The sequence below is a fragment of the Prenolepis imparis genome, unplaced genomic scaffold (assembly GCF_030444845.1).
Source record: "Prenolepis imparis isolate NDT839.2.m4 unplaced genomic scaffold, iyPreImpa1.0 SCAF_56, whole genome shotgun sequence".
NCBI classification, from domain to species: Eukaryota; Metazoa; Arthropoda; class Insecta; order Hymenoptera; family Formicidae; genus Prenolepis; species Prenolepis imparis.
Window position 1 is genome coordinate 42,053 of NW_028141214.1, and position 15,800 is coordinate 57,852.

Below are 15,800 nucleotides of genomic sequence, written 5' to 3' on the forward strand. Positions count from 1 at the left end.
ACATATGGAACACAATTTTTATTTGCTCTTTTATTGTTCTTTTTAACATGCATAACGCTGTCGATAATGGCAGAACTAAAATTATCGACAATTATCGACAATTTTAGTTCCGCTCAAATGAGGGCGCAAACCTGTCGGAGTTGGGAAGTCCGTTTAGGATCCCCACAAGTTTTGCTTTAGAAAGATACAGCACAATTTGCGAAAAAATCTTTTTATATCAATATAGATTCCATATGAAAACTTTATTTCCTCTTCCGCGACCTCTTCCCCGGCCTCTCCGATTTTTATAATGTAATGATGGTGGTGGTGGTGGTGACGGTGGTGGTTGCGATGACGGTGGCGGTGCTGATTGGGATGACGGTGATGGTGGTCGTGGTGGCGGCGGGTACTCCACAATTTGTAGCCGTCGCTCGCGGCGGCGTTGGCGATACCGCCTACGTTGTTCTGAATGAGACAGCTATAAAAAAAATAATTTTATATTATTATTTAATATAAATAATATATATTAGTAAGGAAAATAATATATGTATATTAAATTAATGTGAAATTATAATATTAAATTAATTATATTATAATTATATTAGTATATGAAATAATGTGTTTCGAAAGATTACTTACAGCTTGTTGTGGTTGTGCGCTGGGCATTATGATGCATCCAGGCGCCCTGGGCGGTAGGCCGTGCACCGGTAGGCCGTGCACCGGTAGGCCGTACACCGGTAGGCCGTGCACCGGTAGGCAGTGCACAGGTAGGCCGTGCACAGGTAGGCCGTGCACAGGTAGACCGTGCGGCACGTGGACAATCGGCACGTGCTCAAAGGGCACGAGTGGTCCACATGGTGGTGGTAGCGGTATTGCTGCAAAAAAATGTTTTATTATATGTATATATATAATACATACAAAATATTAGGTTCTTTATATAAGTATATATGTATATACTTATATAAATATATGTATATGTTGAAAAAATGACAGAGGTTGAGGTTAGAACAATAACTTGTTTATGAGAATAAAATTCTAAATGTCATATGTAAATAATTAATTCTTTACATGAAATTTGATAAGTGTACATATAGTAAACATGTATTTAGTATGTACATATGTACATGTACATATAATAATGCATATATAAATAAAAACAACGATTACTTACCATACTCTCGATTCGCCATTACTCAAATAAAGGTAGTATCGAACTATCGAATGCAATCATTTGCAATAGTGTATCGCGCGACCAATGAAATACTTTTATGTCGTGATTGGTGCGTTGACTTCGAAGCGTTTGTAGACTACTTTTTGTTTAATATATAGGGTGTCCGAAAAATCGCCTGCTCCACTTCGGGAGGTGATTCGGGACGAAAAAAGAAGAAAAAAATGTTATATAAACATAGGTCCGGAAATAAGTCGTTTCCGAGTTATAACCACTTTTATGTTTAAAAAATCATAATTTGTAGTCCGCTTGGCATCCCTCTTTCTTAATTTTTTCTTAAATTAAAAATTTTTATTTTTTAATTTTTATTTGTTATTTTTATTTAATTTTTAATTTTCAATTTTTATTTTTTAATTTTTTTTTATTTTAATTTTTAATTTTTTTTTAATTTTAATTTTTTTAGTTTTTTTCAATTTTTCAATATTTATAAATGCGATTACATTATTTTTAAAGTATAAACATGAACAGATATTTAAATCGAATTAAATAAGGTGTTCAAAATGACCACCTTCAGCACGAATGCAGGCCCTTATTCTTCTATCAAAGGAATTCCGAACTCTTTGAAAAACATTTGGATCCCTCCTTATTTCTTCAAATCCATGAATTATTCTTTGTCTTAAGTCAGCAATATTATTGGGTGCATTTCTGTAAACAATTGACTTTACGTGACCCCATAGATAAAAATCAAGTGGAGTCATGTCTGGTGATCTTGGGGGCCAGGCAACCGGACCTCCACGCCCTATCCATCTCTGGCCATAATTTCGATTCAAATGATCTCTGGCAACACGGCTAAAATGCGCAGGTGCACCATCATGCATGAACATGTTTTGTCATATTATTAAAGGGACGTTTTCAAGAAGGTGGCCTAACTCTTCTCTAAGAAATCGTACATAATTCTGACCATTTAATCTCTCTTCAAAGAAATATGGCCCTATAAGTTCGTCACCAATAATACCCGCCCATACGGTGCAACTTAACTGTTGTTGATGCCTTCTTTGATCAATTGCTTTAGGATTTTCTAAAGCCCATACATGAAGGTTGTGATAGTTAAAAATTCCATTTCGGTCAAAGCCTGCTTCATCAGTAAATAGAATATTTTCACAAAAATTCGGATTTTTATCTATTCTGTTTACAACCCATTGGCAAAATTGCAAACGGGGATCATAATCTGCAACAGAAAGTCCTTGAACTCGTTGCACGTGATATTGATACATTGCATTTCTTGATAAAATGTTCCATATCGTTGATTTTGATACTCCGATTTCATCCGAAACTGTTCTAACACTAGTAGCAGGATTACGCTCAAATTGTTCAAGTACTTCTTCTTTCGTTACAACATCCATCAAAAGTAAGGTGTTGCTAAATAATAATTTGAAACTTATTGAAAACTGTTTTCAATGAGTGAATGAAAAATGATGAATGAAAAAATTAGTTTTAATGAATTAGCTGATAATTACCCTAAGTACTTTTAGATTGTATCTAATTTTTCTGTATTCATCAATGGATCGTTTGAGTTTTAATGAATTAGCTGATATGCATCTTATGTATGGTCTTGCTCAAAGTAATGTTGCCGAGGCAAGAAGATTATACATCCAGTCTTTTCCAAATCGAGATGTACCGGGAATAGAGTCTTTTCGAAATGTAGACAGAACCTTGAGAGAATTTAGTACATTAAAAAAAAGAACAAGTGAGGGCAGACCTAGAGTGGATGTTGTAACGAAAGAAGAAGTACTTGAACAATTTGAGCGTAATCCTGCTATTAGTGTTAGAACAGTTTCGGATTAAATCGGAGTACCAAAATCAACGATATGGAACTTTATCAAGAAATGCAATATATCCATATCATGTGCAACGAGTTCAAAAACTTTCTGTTGCAGATTATGGTCCCCGTTTGCAATTTTGCCAATGGGTTGTAAACAGAATAGATGAAAATCCGAATTTTTGTGAAAATATTCTATTTACTGATGAAGCAGGCTTTGACCGAAATGGAATTTTTAACTATCACAACCTTCATGTATGGGCTTTAGAAAATCCTAAAGCAATTGATCAAAGAAGGCATCAACAACAGTTAAGTTGCACCGTATGGGCGGGTATTATTGGTGACGAACTTATAGGGCCATATTTCTTTGAAGAGAGATTAAATGGTCAGAATTATGTACGATTTCTTAGAGAAGAGTTAGGCCACCTTCTTGAAAACGTCCCTTTAATAATATGACAAAACATGTTCATGCATGATGGTGCACCTGCGCATTTTAGCCGTGTTGCCAGAGATCATTTGAATCGAAATTACGGCCAGAGATGGATAGGGCGTGGAGGTCCGGTTGCCTGGCCCCCAAGATCACCAGACATTTTTTTTTTTTTTTTTATGTCGGTGGGGAATCCTGCATAGGACACCCTCCACCTCGGGGGAGGCTTCGGGTAGTGCCGGACTCTTACCGACTAAACCCCACCGGTGGCAACCTAACGCTCATAGGGGGACCCCCGGGAACCGCTAACGCATAACTTCCAGAAGATCACCAGACATAACTCCACTTGATTTTTATCTATGGGGTCACGTAAAGTCAATTGTTTACAGAAATGCACCCAATAATATTGCTGACTTAAGACAAAGAATAATTCATGGATTTGAAGAAATAAGGAGGGATCCAAATGTTTTTCAAAGAGTTCGGAATTCCTTTGATAGAAGAATAAGGGCCTGCATTCGTGCTGAAGGTGGTCATTTTGAACACCTTATTTAATTCGATTTAAATATCTGTTCATGTTTATACTTTAAAAATAATGTAATCGCATTTATAAATATTGAAAAATTGAAAAAAACTAAAAAAATTAAAATTAAAAAAAAATTAAAAATTAAAATAAAAAAAAATTAAAAAATAAAAATTGAAAATTAAAAATTAAATAAAAATAACAAATAAAAATTAAAAAATAAAAATTTTTAATTTAAGAAAAAATTAAGAAAGAGGGATGCCAAGCGGACTACAAATTATGATTTTTTAAACATAAAAGTGGTTATAACTCGGAAACGAGTTATTTCCGGACCTATGTTTATATAACATTTTTTTCTTCTTTTTTCGTCCCGAATCACCTCCCAAAGTGGAGCAGGCGATTTTTCGGACACCCTGTATATCGAGTATCAGTTTTTATTACAGTCCATTATAGCAAAGTACAGCGTACAGAGTATTTTGTTCTTAGTGTTGAGTTTTTGTTTTTATATATTGTTGTTTGGAGTAATAAATTGTAATATTATTATATAGTATTATTTATAGACATACGAGAGATATTATATATAATACTCTCATTATCTGAATATACTAATAATCAAAGTGTGTCGGCAAAACGTATTTCTATGAAAAAGAAAATGCGTCTGGTACGACTCAGTAAGAAGAATTCTTTCATCAATGAAGAGAGAATTATCGAGGAAAAATGTACATCGGAAATTCCAGGTACATCATATTAATTATATGCATGCGAGGATAAAAGAAATGTAGATTATGACACGTCGACAACGCAATCATTATCTTCCATGGATACATTTTCTCAATCATCTGTCAATGCATGCGCGACACAGAAATTTCAATCGGAAAAAAATATTAATATTTTCGATAATGATGATGATGATTCTATGGGATCTCTATCAGACGTTCGTGAATTTTGTAAAAATTTGACAAGTTTGTCGAACGAGCCGCACGCATATACAGATGAGAGAAATGTGATGACAGATAATGATGTGTTGACATCGCAGTCGTCGAATGCATTTTTTGAAAATTTTGCGGATGCATGCACATTGATGGAATCAAAAAGTACAATGCAAAGCAATATCAAAAATGTCGAAGACATCGAAGATGTCGAAGATATCGAAACTATTGTTTTGCATTCTGATGAGAATATCGACGCATATCGCTTGTATTCTGAAGAGATTAGTGGACGACGTATCGTAAATTTTGGGCATGTTTTTGCTGAATTGCAGAGACTGTCCACTCATTGGATCGGCGAATGTCGTTTTACTGATCTTGTAATAAGCGAAAAGAAGCGTGACGGTCTGAAAACCAAATTTTCTGTCAAATGTCGAATGTGTAACTTCACTCGTAGCTTTTGGAGTGAACCGAAAGACGACAGAATATTGGATGTCAATAGTGGTATCGTATCCGGTACTATATTGACAGGGACTGGTCATAAGCAGCTTGAAGAACTTCTTGCTGCTGCAGATATTCCATGCATGGGTAATAAAAAATATATAAAGCATCATAATGAAATGTCGGAAGCCTTCGCCGCCGCCGCGGAAGAAGAAATGCGCGTGGCTGGCGAAGAGGAAAAACGTTTGGCAATTGAAAGAGGAGATATCATAGACAGAATTCCGCATATACCCGTGATAACAGACGGTTCGTGGATGAAGAGATCCTACCGTACAGGTAGTTACGATTCTCTATCCGGAGCAGCTATTATTACGGGATATCATTCTAAAAAAGTATTATTTGTTGGTGTCCGAAATAAATATTGTATTGTCTGCGCGAGAGCAGCTAAAATTAATGCAGTAGCAAAAGAACATTTATGTTTTAAAAATTGGGGAAGCAATCAGAGCTCCACCAGTATGGAAAGTGATATAAGCCTCGAAGGCTTCCGACTTACAAGGGACATGTCACAACTGTCCGGAACCGATTTGATTCTTCTTCAAATATGTTGTTAAATACACAAATCTAAAAGACACGTATTTTTTTATATGTGCGGATATTGAGTTTTAAGGGGTGAAACACCCCTTTAAAGAAAAACGGTATTTTCCTTTAGAATCGAATATCTGGTAAACTATAAAAGGTAGAAAAAAAGACGTACAACAAATTTTAATGGCTTGAAGAGTACTTTAAAGTTATATGAACAAAATTTTTTTATTTTGAAAAAAAAATTAAGTGGTGGGGTATAAAAAAAAATAAAAATAAAAAAATTTTGTTCATATAACTTTAAAGTACTCTTCAAGCCATTAAAATTTGTTGTACGTCTTTTTTTGCTACCTCTTATAGTTTATCAGATATTCGATCCTAAAGAAAAATACCGTTTTTCTTTAAAGGGGTGTTTCACCCCTTAAAACTCAATATCCACACATATAAAAAAATACGTGTCTTTTAGATTTGTGTATTTAACAACATATTTGAAGAAGAATCAAATCGGTTCCGGACAGTTGTGACATGTCCCTTGTTAGTTTAGAAATGCATGGCCTTATTTATAGTAAATATATCGGTGACGGTGATAGTAATGTATTAAAAAAATTAAGAGATTTTCCACCGTGTCCAAATATCGTTGTGGAGAAGATTGAATGCACGAATCATCTTCTCCACAATCTTTGTAATAAAATACGTGAAGCGGGTAGTACCGGTAGTAGAAATATTTTAAAATTGAAGAAGGCCGTTGCGAGCAGCGTTATGAAAATTCGAAACGCTGTTGTAAAGGCTGTCGACTTTCGTCGCAATCGTAAAGTTAGTTGGCAAACAAAAATTTCAGAATTAATTAAAGATTTAAATAATATACCTAGCCATGTATTTGGTGATCATAAAGATTGTGCTTTGCTTCAATATTTCTATAATGGACAACAGAAAGAAGGCGAGAAAAATCTTGTGTCCCAATTACAACGTGCAGGATTATTACTGTCCGATTTGTAAGGAAATTGAGTTTATTTTAAGTTCACATTTCGCGCGCTTTATTGAGTTTATGTGCGATACTCGTATCTCAGACTTGATCTGAGTAGATGGCGTTTCGGTCGTAAGGAAGAGATCGCGAGCACTCAGAGAAGAATCAGATGTACGCAGGTTACGGACCCGTATGGTTCGGTACATTCCAGAAATAAAATTTCTATTTAAGTCAAGGTCTGTTTCGTAGATTATTCCTAATAATTAATTCGAAGCAGTGCAACTAAGAAATCGATCAATCACTAAATTATTCATGGTCCTTCGAGCCGGATCCCAGAGAAATTGAGCTGGGAAAAAAGAAAGAGAGCACGTGCTAACTTGCTAGAACGACTGACGACCGACATTGGAAAGCCGCCGGAACGAGAATTCGAGCTCTGTAAGTCCAGTTACACTAGCAAAGAAATCAGCTGCCTTGCGAGATCAGCGGTGAGTTATCGCTGAATTCAACGACGACGACGAGCCCGTCAAGGAAAGACGTAAGAGGACAGCATTCACGAGGCCATCTTTGGCAGTACGAAAGGCGCCATCGGGCAGCAGCATAAAGGAAGTCATTCATCACATATTACACCGGACACCGGACGCGGCCATTACAAAAGGAAGTTGACGCAACAATAACACGCAAGAAGTTATGTTTTCAATCTGCATACGCAACTCAACAGATAAGAAACAATTCGAGACGTATTTACAAATGATATAATAGTAACAAGTACTAGTCGATAAAATAAATATTACAATAAATAAAGTAGGTCCGCATATATTTATCGTTTATTCGTGCGCATTTGATTTAAATTTGTTCCTAGGTATATGAGGCAAGACGTACTCGTAGATACTTGAATATATTGTATCGGGCATTTCGAGAGGAAATTCAGAATGGCGCAAAACATTGATTTAAAGAAAATCAAGCAGAGAAAGAGGATAGCTAAGAGTGGTTTCGCGCGAGTAGAAACTTTCTTAGATACTTTAGATCCAGTAACGGTCGATATCGAAGAGATAAAATTGCGACTAAATAAATTAGAGGATTGTTGGAAATCATTTGAAGAAAGTTTAACCGAATTAGTAAGCTACGATGAAACGTTAACAGATGAGCAAGCCGATGAAGAGCTAATAATTCATGAAGAAAAATACATTAATTTAAAGTTAAGAGGAGAGAGAATAATTAAAGATCGCGTGAAACCAGTCTTAGCTAATAATAATCCAGACCAAGCTGTCGACCCGTCGGAGGATATCAGAATGCGAACAAATGAAAGTCACGTAAGGTTACCTAAGATAGATTTACCTGTATTTTCAGGAGCATATGAAGAATGGCATTCGTTCTTTAACACATTCAATTCGTTAATACATTCCAATAATTCTTTAAACGACATTCAAAAGTTTCATTATTTAAAGTCGTCGGTAAAAGGTGAAGCAGCTGAAACTATAGCTTCATTAGAGATTTCGGAAGCTCATTATAAGGACGCTTGGCTTAGATTGAAAGAAAGATACGATAATGAGCGTCTCGCGGTTCAAAATCATATTAAAGCAATATTTGAACTACCTATGTTAAAAAGGGAAAATAGCGTCATGTTAAGAAGCGTATTAGATGGTACTTTAAAGCATACGAGAGCATTAACCGCATTAAAATGTCCCACGGCGTCATGGGATGACTTGTTGGTATATATAGTTACTAGTAAATTAGATTATATAACGATTAAAGAATGGGAAGCTAGTTTAAAGGCCCAACAATTACCTAAATTTAGCGAACTAACTGATTTTGTTACACGAAGGTGCCAGATGTTGGAAGCAGTGGCTAGGAGGAGCCTGTCCATAACGCCAAACGTTAATTCACGCCAAAATAATGGAGGGAAGGTAGCGATTTCTCACGCAGCACTAACAAATGTTAAGTGTTTACATTGCAAAAGTGACCATCAAATTTACCAGTGCAAAAATTTTAAGGAGCTTTCTGTAGCGGAGCGTTTGAATAAGGTAATGGGCTTGAAATTATGTTTGAACTGTTTTAAAGGGAAACACTTTGCAAAAGATTGTTCAGCTGGCTCTTGTAAAAAATGTACTAGAAAACATAACACTTTGTTACACGAAGATCGTGATTTATCGAAAGAAACTAAAGAAGAATCGAATAAATCAAATGTAGCTCAAGAAAGTACTTCAAGTAAAGCTGTTAATACTATATGCACACACTTGCAATCAAAAGAAATAGTAGATTCCAAGCAGGTGTTGTTGTCTACTGCTTTAATTAGAGTAAAAAATCATAAAAATCAATACATAGAAGGCAGGGTACTATTAGACAGTGGATCGCAATCTAACTTTGTAACTGAAGAGTTTGCTAAAAGGTTAAAGTTGAAAACGTTTGACGATAAGATAGAGATAAAGGGAATAAATCAACATATTTCACATGCTATGAAATCTTTAAATTTAAAGATAACTTCTCGTTTTGGTACCCACGGTTTAGATTTACCATGCATAGTTATTCCAAAAATCACTCAGAATTTACCGACAGTATTAGTAGATACTACCGTTTTGGAAATACCAAAAAATATTCAGTTAGCCGATCCACAGTTTAATATACCGGGTAAAATTGATTTGCTGATTGGTGCGGAGAGTTTTTGGGAGTTAATTTGCGTAGGGCAAATAAAGTTAGGAAAACGAAAGCCAGTATTGCAAAAATCACTATTAGGTTGGCTAGTATCCGGGCCAACAGGGGGGGTCCGAACCCAGGAAAATAACCAGCTGTAATTTAAGTATAATGGAAGAATTGAACGAGACTATTCATAAATTTTGGGAGGTCGAGGGTTATCAAGAGACTAATAATCTAGACCCCGAAGAAAAATATTGTGAAGAACACTTTAAAGCGACTCACGAACGTCATGTGAACGGTAGATTCATAGTTAAATTACCAGTTAAAGAAGAAATATTAAAATTTTTGGACGGCTCCAGAGAAGTAGCTTTAAAGAGGTTTTTATCATTAGAGCGAAAGTTTATTAAGAAACCAGAACTCAAAGGGGAATATGTAAAGTTCATACAAGATTATTTACAGCTAGGGCACATGAGAAAGGTACTCGATTATGATAAAGGTAAGTTAAGAGTTTTCTTGCCGCATCACGCAGTGATAAAGGAAAGTAGTACGACTACAAAAACTAGAGTAGTATTCGATGCATCCAGTCAGTATTCAAAGAAGAAATGTTTAAACGATGCCTTATATAAAGGCCCTGTAATTCAGTCGGATTTATTTACTTTAATTATACGGTTTCGATGTCATAAATACGTTCTGTGCGCAGATATATCAAAAATGTACAGACAAATATTAATACACGAAGATCAAATCGCGTTACAAAGTATTCTCTGGCGAGAAACTCCCGAATCAGAAATAGAGGAATTTGAATTACTAACGGTAACTTATGATACAAAACCTGCCTCGTTCTTAGCTACTAAATGTTTGCAACAATTAGCCGAGATTGAAAAGAGAAATTATCCTAAAGCTGCAAAGATAGTTTGCAATGATTTTTATATGGACGACTTATTGACTGGCAGTAACACTAAGTCCGAAATTATAGAGCTATAAAGGGAATTAACTGAGTTGTTGGTTAAAGGGGGTTTTGAGCTACACAAATGGAATTCCAACATAATAGATCAGAATAAAGGTATACGCGCAGATAATGAAGAGGTAGACATTAGCAAGGATATGGAATCTAAATTATTAGGCATATTTTGGAGTCCAAGCAAAGATACATTTCAATACAAAGTAGCATTAAAGGACTGCGAAACTCGTGTAACAAAGAGAGTTGTGTTATCACAAATATGTCGATTATTCGATCCACTAGGTTTAGTCGGGCCAGTAGTAACGTTAGCTAAAATATTAATGCAAGAGTTATGGAGTTCGGGTGTAGAATGGGATGAGTCCGTCCCTATGCATCTGCATAGAGCATGGGATCAAATAAGGCGACAATTGAATTTACTTAACGAGTTGAAAATACCTAGATTAGTAACTCTGGGGGAGACGGATTCTCAAATACAAATACACGGATTCTGTGACGCCAGTGAAAAGGCTTATGGAGCCTGCGTCTATTTACGAGAACAAGACTATCAGGGTCGTATAATAATTTCCTTGCTTTGCTCTAAATCAAGGGTAGCACCTATGAAAGCGTTATCCTTGCCTCGATTAGAGTTGTGCGGATCAGTGCTATTGGTAAATTTGATGGAAAAGATAATAAATAGTTTAAATTTAAAGATACAACAAAGATTTTATTGGACAGATTCAAAAATAGTATTGGCTTGGATAGGCTCCTCATCTAGAAAATGGCAAGCGTTTGTAGCTAATAGAGTTAGCAATATCCATGATAAGTCTTCGCCTTCCGAATGGCGACATATAGGTTCTACAGACAACCCTGCAGATTTAATATCCAGGGGGGCCACTCCTGAGCGATTGATGCAGGCTAATAGTTGGTGGCAGGGACAACAATGGTTGATGGAAAATAAAGAATCGTGGCCAACGGAGAGTGAGGAATTATTATGTGAGGATGCTCCGGAAAAGCGAAAACAAGCGATAGTAGTAGCAGCTGTAAAATATGAAGCGATTATTAGTTATAGTAAATTTTCTTCGTTAAATAAGTTACTGCGAGTAGTTGCGTACGTATTAAGATTTATTCATAATATAAGATGCGAAAAAGAAAGGCGTAAAATGGGACCGATAACGGTTGAAGAAGTCAAGAATGCAAAGGTGTTAACGATCAAACTAATACAAAGGGAAGAATTTAAAGATGACATAAAGGCATTAAAGTACAGCAACAAGGTTCAGCGAGTTTCCAAATTAGTAGCACTCCACCCATATTTGGACATCAGTGGAATATTAAGAGTGGGAGGGAGACTGAAGCACGCAACATTATCTGAAGAAGTTAAACACCCTATTTTGCTTCCTGCATCGCATTACTTCACCACATTAATAATTGTACATCATCATGAGAAGCTTTTCCACGCTGGTGCTCAAACAACTTTAAACTCCATCAGAGAAGAATTCTGACCAATATTCGCGAAAAATCAAATAAAGAAGATCTTACGAAACTGCGTAAGATGCCGTAAGGCTCATCCTAAATCCAGTTGGTGGATCGCAATTGATGGGAGAGTTACCAGCGGTCCGAGTTAACGTCAGCCAACCTTTTTGTAACTGCGGAGTAGATTATTGCGGACCTTTTTTCGTACGTGATCGAATTCGCACGTTGGGTGAAGCTTGTCTTACAGTCGGAGAGATGACAACCGACTTAACCCAAGTGGAAGCTATACTAAATTCTAGACTTTTAACCCCTTTATCAGAAGATTCGAACGATTTAAAGGCGATAACGTCAGGGCATTTTTTAATAGGGGAGAACTTACAAACTTATCCAGAAGACGATTTACGGGAGATTCCAGAAAACAGACTTTCTCGTTGGCAGCACGTCGAACAGCTCAAGCAGCAATTATGGTCACGATGGCATAAAGAATACCTAGTAACATGTCAGCAAAGAAACAAATGGAAAACGGACAACAACTTCAAATTCTTCGTCGGTCAACTCGTCATGTTAAAGGAAACTGAGAGTATGCCCTTTCAATGGGTGCTTGCAAGAATCACCGAAGTGCATCCCGGTCTAGATGGGAAAATCCGGGCAGTCACTTTGCGAACTAAAAAAGGACTTTATAAAAGAGCGATTATTAATATAGCCCCCATATCCGATAATTAATATATTGTAATTATACGAAGTTTACATTTTTTTTTTTTTTTTTTTTTCTTTCTGTTTTGGGTTTGAGTTTATGTTTAGTGTGAGATTATTTAACTATACCAATTGTAACCACACTCTAGTTGAAAATATGTGATATTTGTCAAGGCGGGCGGCATGTCCGATTTGTAAGGAAATTGAGTTTATTTTAAGTTCACATTTCGCGCGCTTTATTGAGTTTATGTGCGATACTCGTATCTCAGACTTGATCTGAGTAGATGGCGTTTCGGTCGTAAGGAAGAGATCGCGAGCGCTCAGAGAAGAATCAGATGTACGCAGGTTACGGACCCGTATGGTTCGGTACATTCCAGAAATAAAATTTCTATTTAAGTCAAGGTCTGTTTCGTAGATTATTCCTAATAATTAATTCGAAGCAGTGCAACTAGAACTAAGAAATCGATCAATCACTAAATTATTCAATTACAAAAAGTAGAAAATGCTATGAAACGCATAATAGAAAATGCCGATAGCTTACTATATAAATTTACTAGTAATTCTGTTGAAAGTTGTAATGCAATTATAAGTAAATTTATTGGTGGCAAGCGCGTTCATTATGCCATGAAAGGCTCTTATCAAACACGCGTTAAAGCATCCGTAGTGCAATTTAATACTTCGCGAACCTTGAGTTCTGTTTGTCGTGCAATGGATAAAAAACCACCCACACAAACAGAAATAATTGAAAATAGAAATATAAAAAAAATGCCAACCAACTTAAACGAACACGTGCGGCGAAAGATTTAGGTCTTTCTGTTCGTACATCTAAATTTTCCGCTAAAATAACGGCTGATAAAGATTATGGACCAAATGCAGAACGGCCAGATATCGAAGGTAATATGTACGAACAGCTGAGACTTCATTATGAAATGTTATTAGATCAACAACGTAATTGTGCTGTATTGGAGTGTACTACACGGGATCAGCATGAAAACCCGGAGTGGCACAACGTACGGCGAAATCTTCTCACTGCTTCAAACTTTGGAAAAGTTTGTAGCAGAAGAGAAACAACTTCGTGCCAAAATCTTGTGAAAGCAATTCTTTATCCTCCTCGATTGATGAGCGCGGCTGTTGAGTGGGGTAAAGAAAAAGAGATGATGGCACGAGAGCAATTGCAGATGGAATTAGGGATAGAAATTAATAATTGTGGTATATTTATAGATGAAACTATCCCATATCTTGCCGCGACGCCTAACGGCATTGTCGGAGACGATACTATCGTTGAGATTAAATGTCCTTATGCGGCGCGGCATGTGTCTTCTATCACTGCAATGCTCAATAAGATTTCAGATATTTATAGAATATTTGATAAAAAGGATGACACTCGAATGAATCAAAGACACGCGTACTACTTCCAAGTGCAGGGACAACTCCACATAACGCAAAGAAAGTATTGCATTTTTGCTGTGTGGACACCCTTTGGATTGAAGTACACGATTGTCGAGCGTGATGACAGATTTTGAGAAACAAAAATGTCAGCATTGCTTAAACGATTCTACGAGGACTGCTTGGTTCCTGAAATAATAGATAGTAGAGTAGCAAGAAATATGCCTATTCGGGAACCGCAGTATGTCATCGAAGCACAAGCGGCTCGGAAAAATGACATAAAAGTGGAAAGTGTTTTCGAAAGCACTACATTGTTGCTATTCCAGAAATAGAGCAAGATGACGATTGCATTATAACTGATTACTCGAATGAAAAACGAGATCTAACTGAGGATGACATAAAAAGACTAAGAAAAATGTTAGATGATGTGATACCTTCTCTTTTATTAGTAAAGAATAATGTTTTGCCCATAGATAGTAAATTAAATGATGTATCGTTAGATTAATTTTTACGCATTGTAAGAGAGACTTCTTGCTTTGAAACACAAAGTGTGTTATATTTAGAATACCCGCACATAATTGAAGCTAGTCGTAGCAATAAAAGCTTACAAATTATTGGCGGAAAGTGCACAGATCATTGGCGATGCATTTATTTTGATGGCACCAAATTTCACGTGTACGACAGCCTAGCTGGTACTATAATACGTACGATAAATTGGCTGCTAAAGAAAAAGAATATATTCGTCTTCGTTATCCCAAGATTAACAAATATGATGTAATTTTCGAAGAGGTACAAACACAACCGGATTGTACCTCTTGTGGAATTTATGCTGCGGCTTTCGCTACAACTGTAGCCTTGAAAGGAAATCCTTGTAATGAAAAATATTCCAGTGACGTAAAATGCATGAGACGTCATTTAATTAAAATTCTAGAAAGCAACAAATTATTGCCTTTCCCGAATTAATATTTTTCATTATTCCATCTTTGTAAGCTTTTATTGCTGCCATAATGCAAAAATGAGCAAAGATAAAATAAGATGGTAGAAGTTATCTGCAATTGTCATTGTATAGAACATATAGTAACATGTAATTGTTACTCTATCTCGCATGTGAATTAAAATCTCGGAGAGACGATAAAAGGATATTGGTTGCGTTCTCACGGGAATGAGCGTCGGAGGGGCCCATTCTATATTTGATATATGTAATATTAAAATTTGTTATGACAATTAAATTTTGTTATACTTTTGTTTTGAAAATAGTGCATTGCAAATAGATCGCAATTTGAACTGAGATGATTGCGTCGCAGTGTTAATATCAGATAGGTAGATAGGTTTTGTTTTGCAATGTACTATTTTCAAAAATATATAGTAACAGGCAGATGAAAATTAAACAAATTACAAAATACAAATATAGAAACACGTATACATGAAATGATATAAACAAAGTTGCATGTAAAATAACAAGAAATATTTTATACAGCATACTTCCCATAATATGGTTGAGGTCACTTTGCGACGCAATCACTTAGTTTAAATTGCGATCCACTCGAATTATTAATTCGTGTTGTTTATTAAATATTATGCACAGAAACAATAGCAATTACATAAATTTAAATGTTTATTAACTTCAAATTATAGAGTAGAATAGAAATTAATAAAACAGATATTTAAATGTATGTATGTTTATATGTACATTGCTTGCTATTGTTTACTGTACATTGTATACATATTATTATATATCTTTATCCCATGAGATGAGTAATCGTACTGCATTAAAAAATTTGAAATGGAAAAGATCTCAAAAATACAATCAAATATATATAATTAATAAATTAAATGTTTTATTGCATTGGAAAAAAA

The 15,800-nt window shown here is 35.7% G+C and overlaps 4 protein-coding genes across 4 annotated transcripts; all 4 read left to right on the forward strand.

Annotated features, from left to right (window-relative positions):
- The first annotated feature begins 7,752 nt into the window (after positions 1-7,752).
- LOC145947234 (uncharacterized) lies at positions 7,753-9,612 on the forward strand. The gene has a single exon (XM_083057037.1). The coding sequence runs from the start codon at positions 7,753-7,755 to the stop codon at positions 9,610-9,612; it is 1,860 nt and encodes a 619-aa protein (XP_082913163.1).
- A 10-nt stretch (positions 9,613-9,622) lies between these two features.
- Positions 9,623-11,893, forward strand: LOC145947236 (uncharacterized). Its single transcript, XM_083057038.1, has 3 exons — positions 9,623-9,950; positions 10,155-10,406; positions 10,467-11,893. Exons 1-3 carry the CDS (start codon positions 9,623-9,625, stop codon positions 11,891-11,893), a joined length of 2,007 nt encoding a protein of 668 aa, XP_082913164.1.
- Positions 11,894-12,119: 226 nt separating this feature from the next.
- Positions 12,120-12,587, forward strand: LOC145947237 (uncharacterized). Its single transcript, XM_083057039.1, has one exon. The coding sequence runs from the start codon at positions 12,120-12,122 to the stop codon at positions 12,585-12,587; it is 468 nt and encodes a 155-aa protein (XP_082913165.1).
- An 869-nt stretch (positions 12,588-13,456) lies between these two features.
- Positions 13,457-14,080, forward strand: LOC145947238 (uncharacterized). The gene has a single exon (XM_083057040.1). It carries the CDS (start codon positions 13,457-13,459, stop codon positions 14,078-14,080), a length of 624 nt encoding a protein of 207 aa, XP_082913166.1.
- Positions 14,081-15,800: the final 1,720 nt, after the last annotated feature.

Excerpts from the sequence above, each read along its gene's own strand:
- LOC145947234 (XM_083057037.1), top strand. The coding sequence starts at position 7,753 with ATGGCGCAAAACATTGATTTAAAGAAAATCAAGCAGAGAAAGAGGATA.
- LOC145947236 (XM_083057038.1), top strand. The coding sequence starts at position 9,623 with ATGGAAGAATTGAACGAGACTATTCATAAATTTTGGGAGGTCGAGGGT. Across the intron at positions 9,951-10,154 it reads GGTACTCGATTATGATAAAG|ATATATCAAAAATGTACAGA; the intron begins GTAAGTTAAGAG and ends TTCTGTGCGCAG. Across the intron at positions 10,407-10,466 it reads GGACGACTTATTGACTGGCA|GGGGTTTTGAGCTACACAAA; the intron begins GTAACACTAAGT and ends TGTTGGTTAAAG.
- LOC145947237 (XM_083057039.1), top strand. The coding sequence starts at position 12,120 with ATGACAACCGACTTAACCCAAGTGGAAGCTATACTAAATTCTAGACTT.
- LOC145947238 (XM_083057040.1), top strand. The coding sequence starts at position 13,457 with ATGTACGAACAGCTGAGACTTCATTATGAAATGTTATTAGATCAACAA.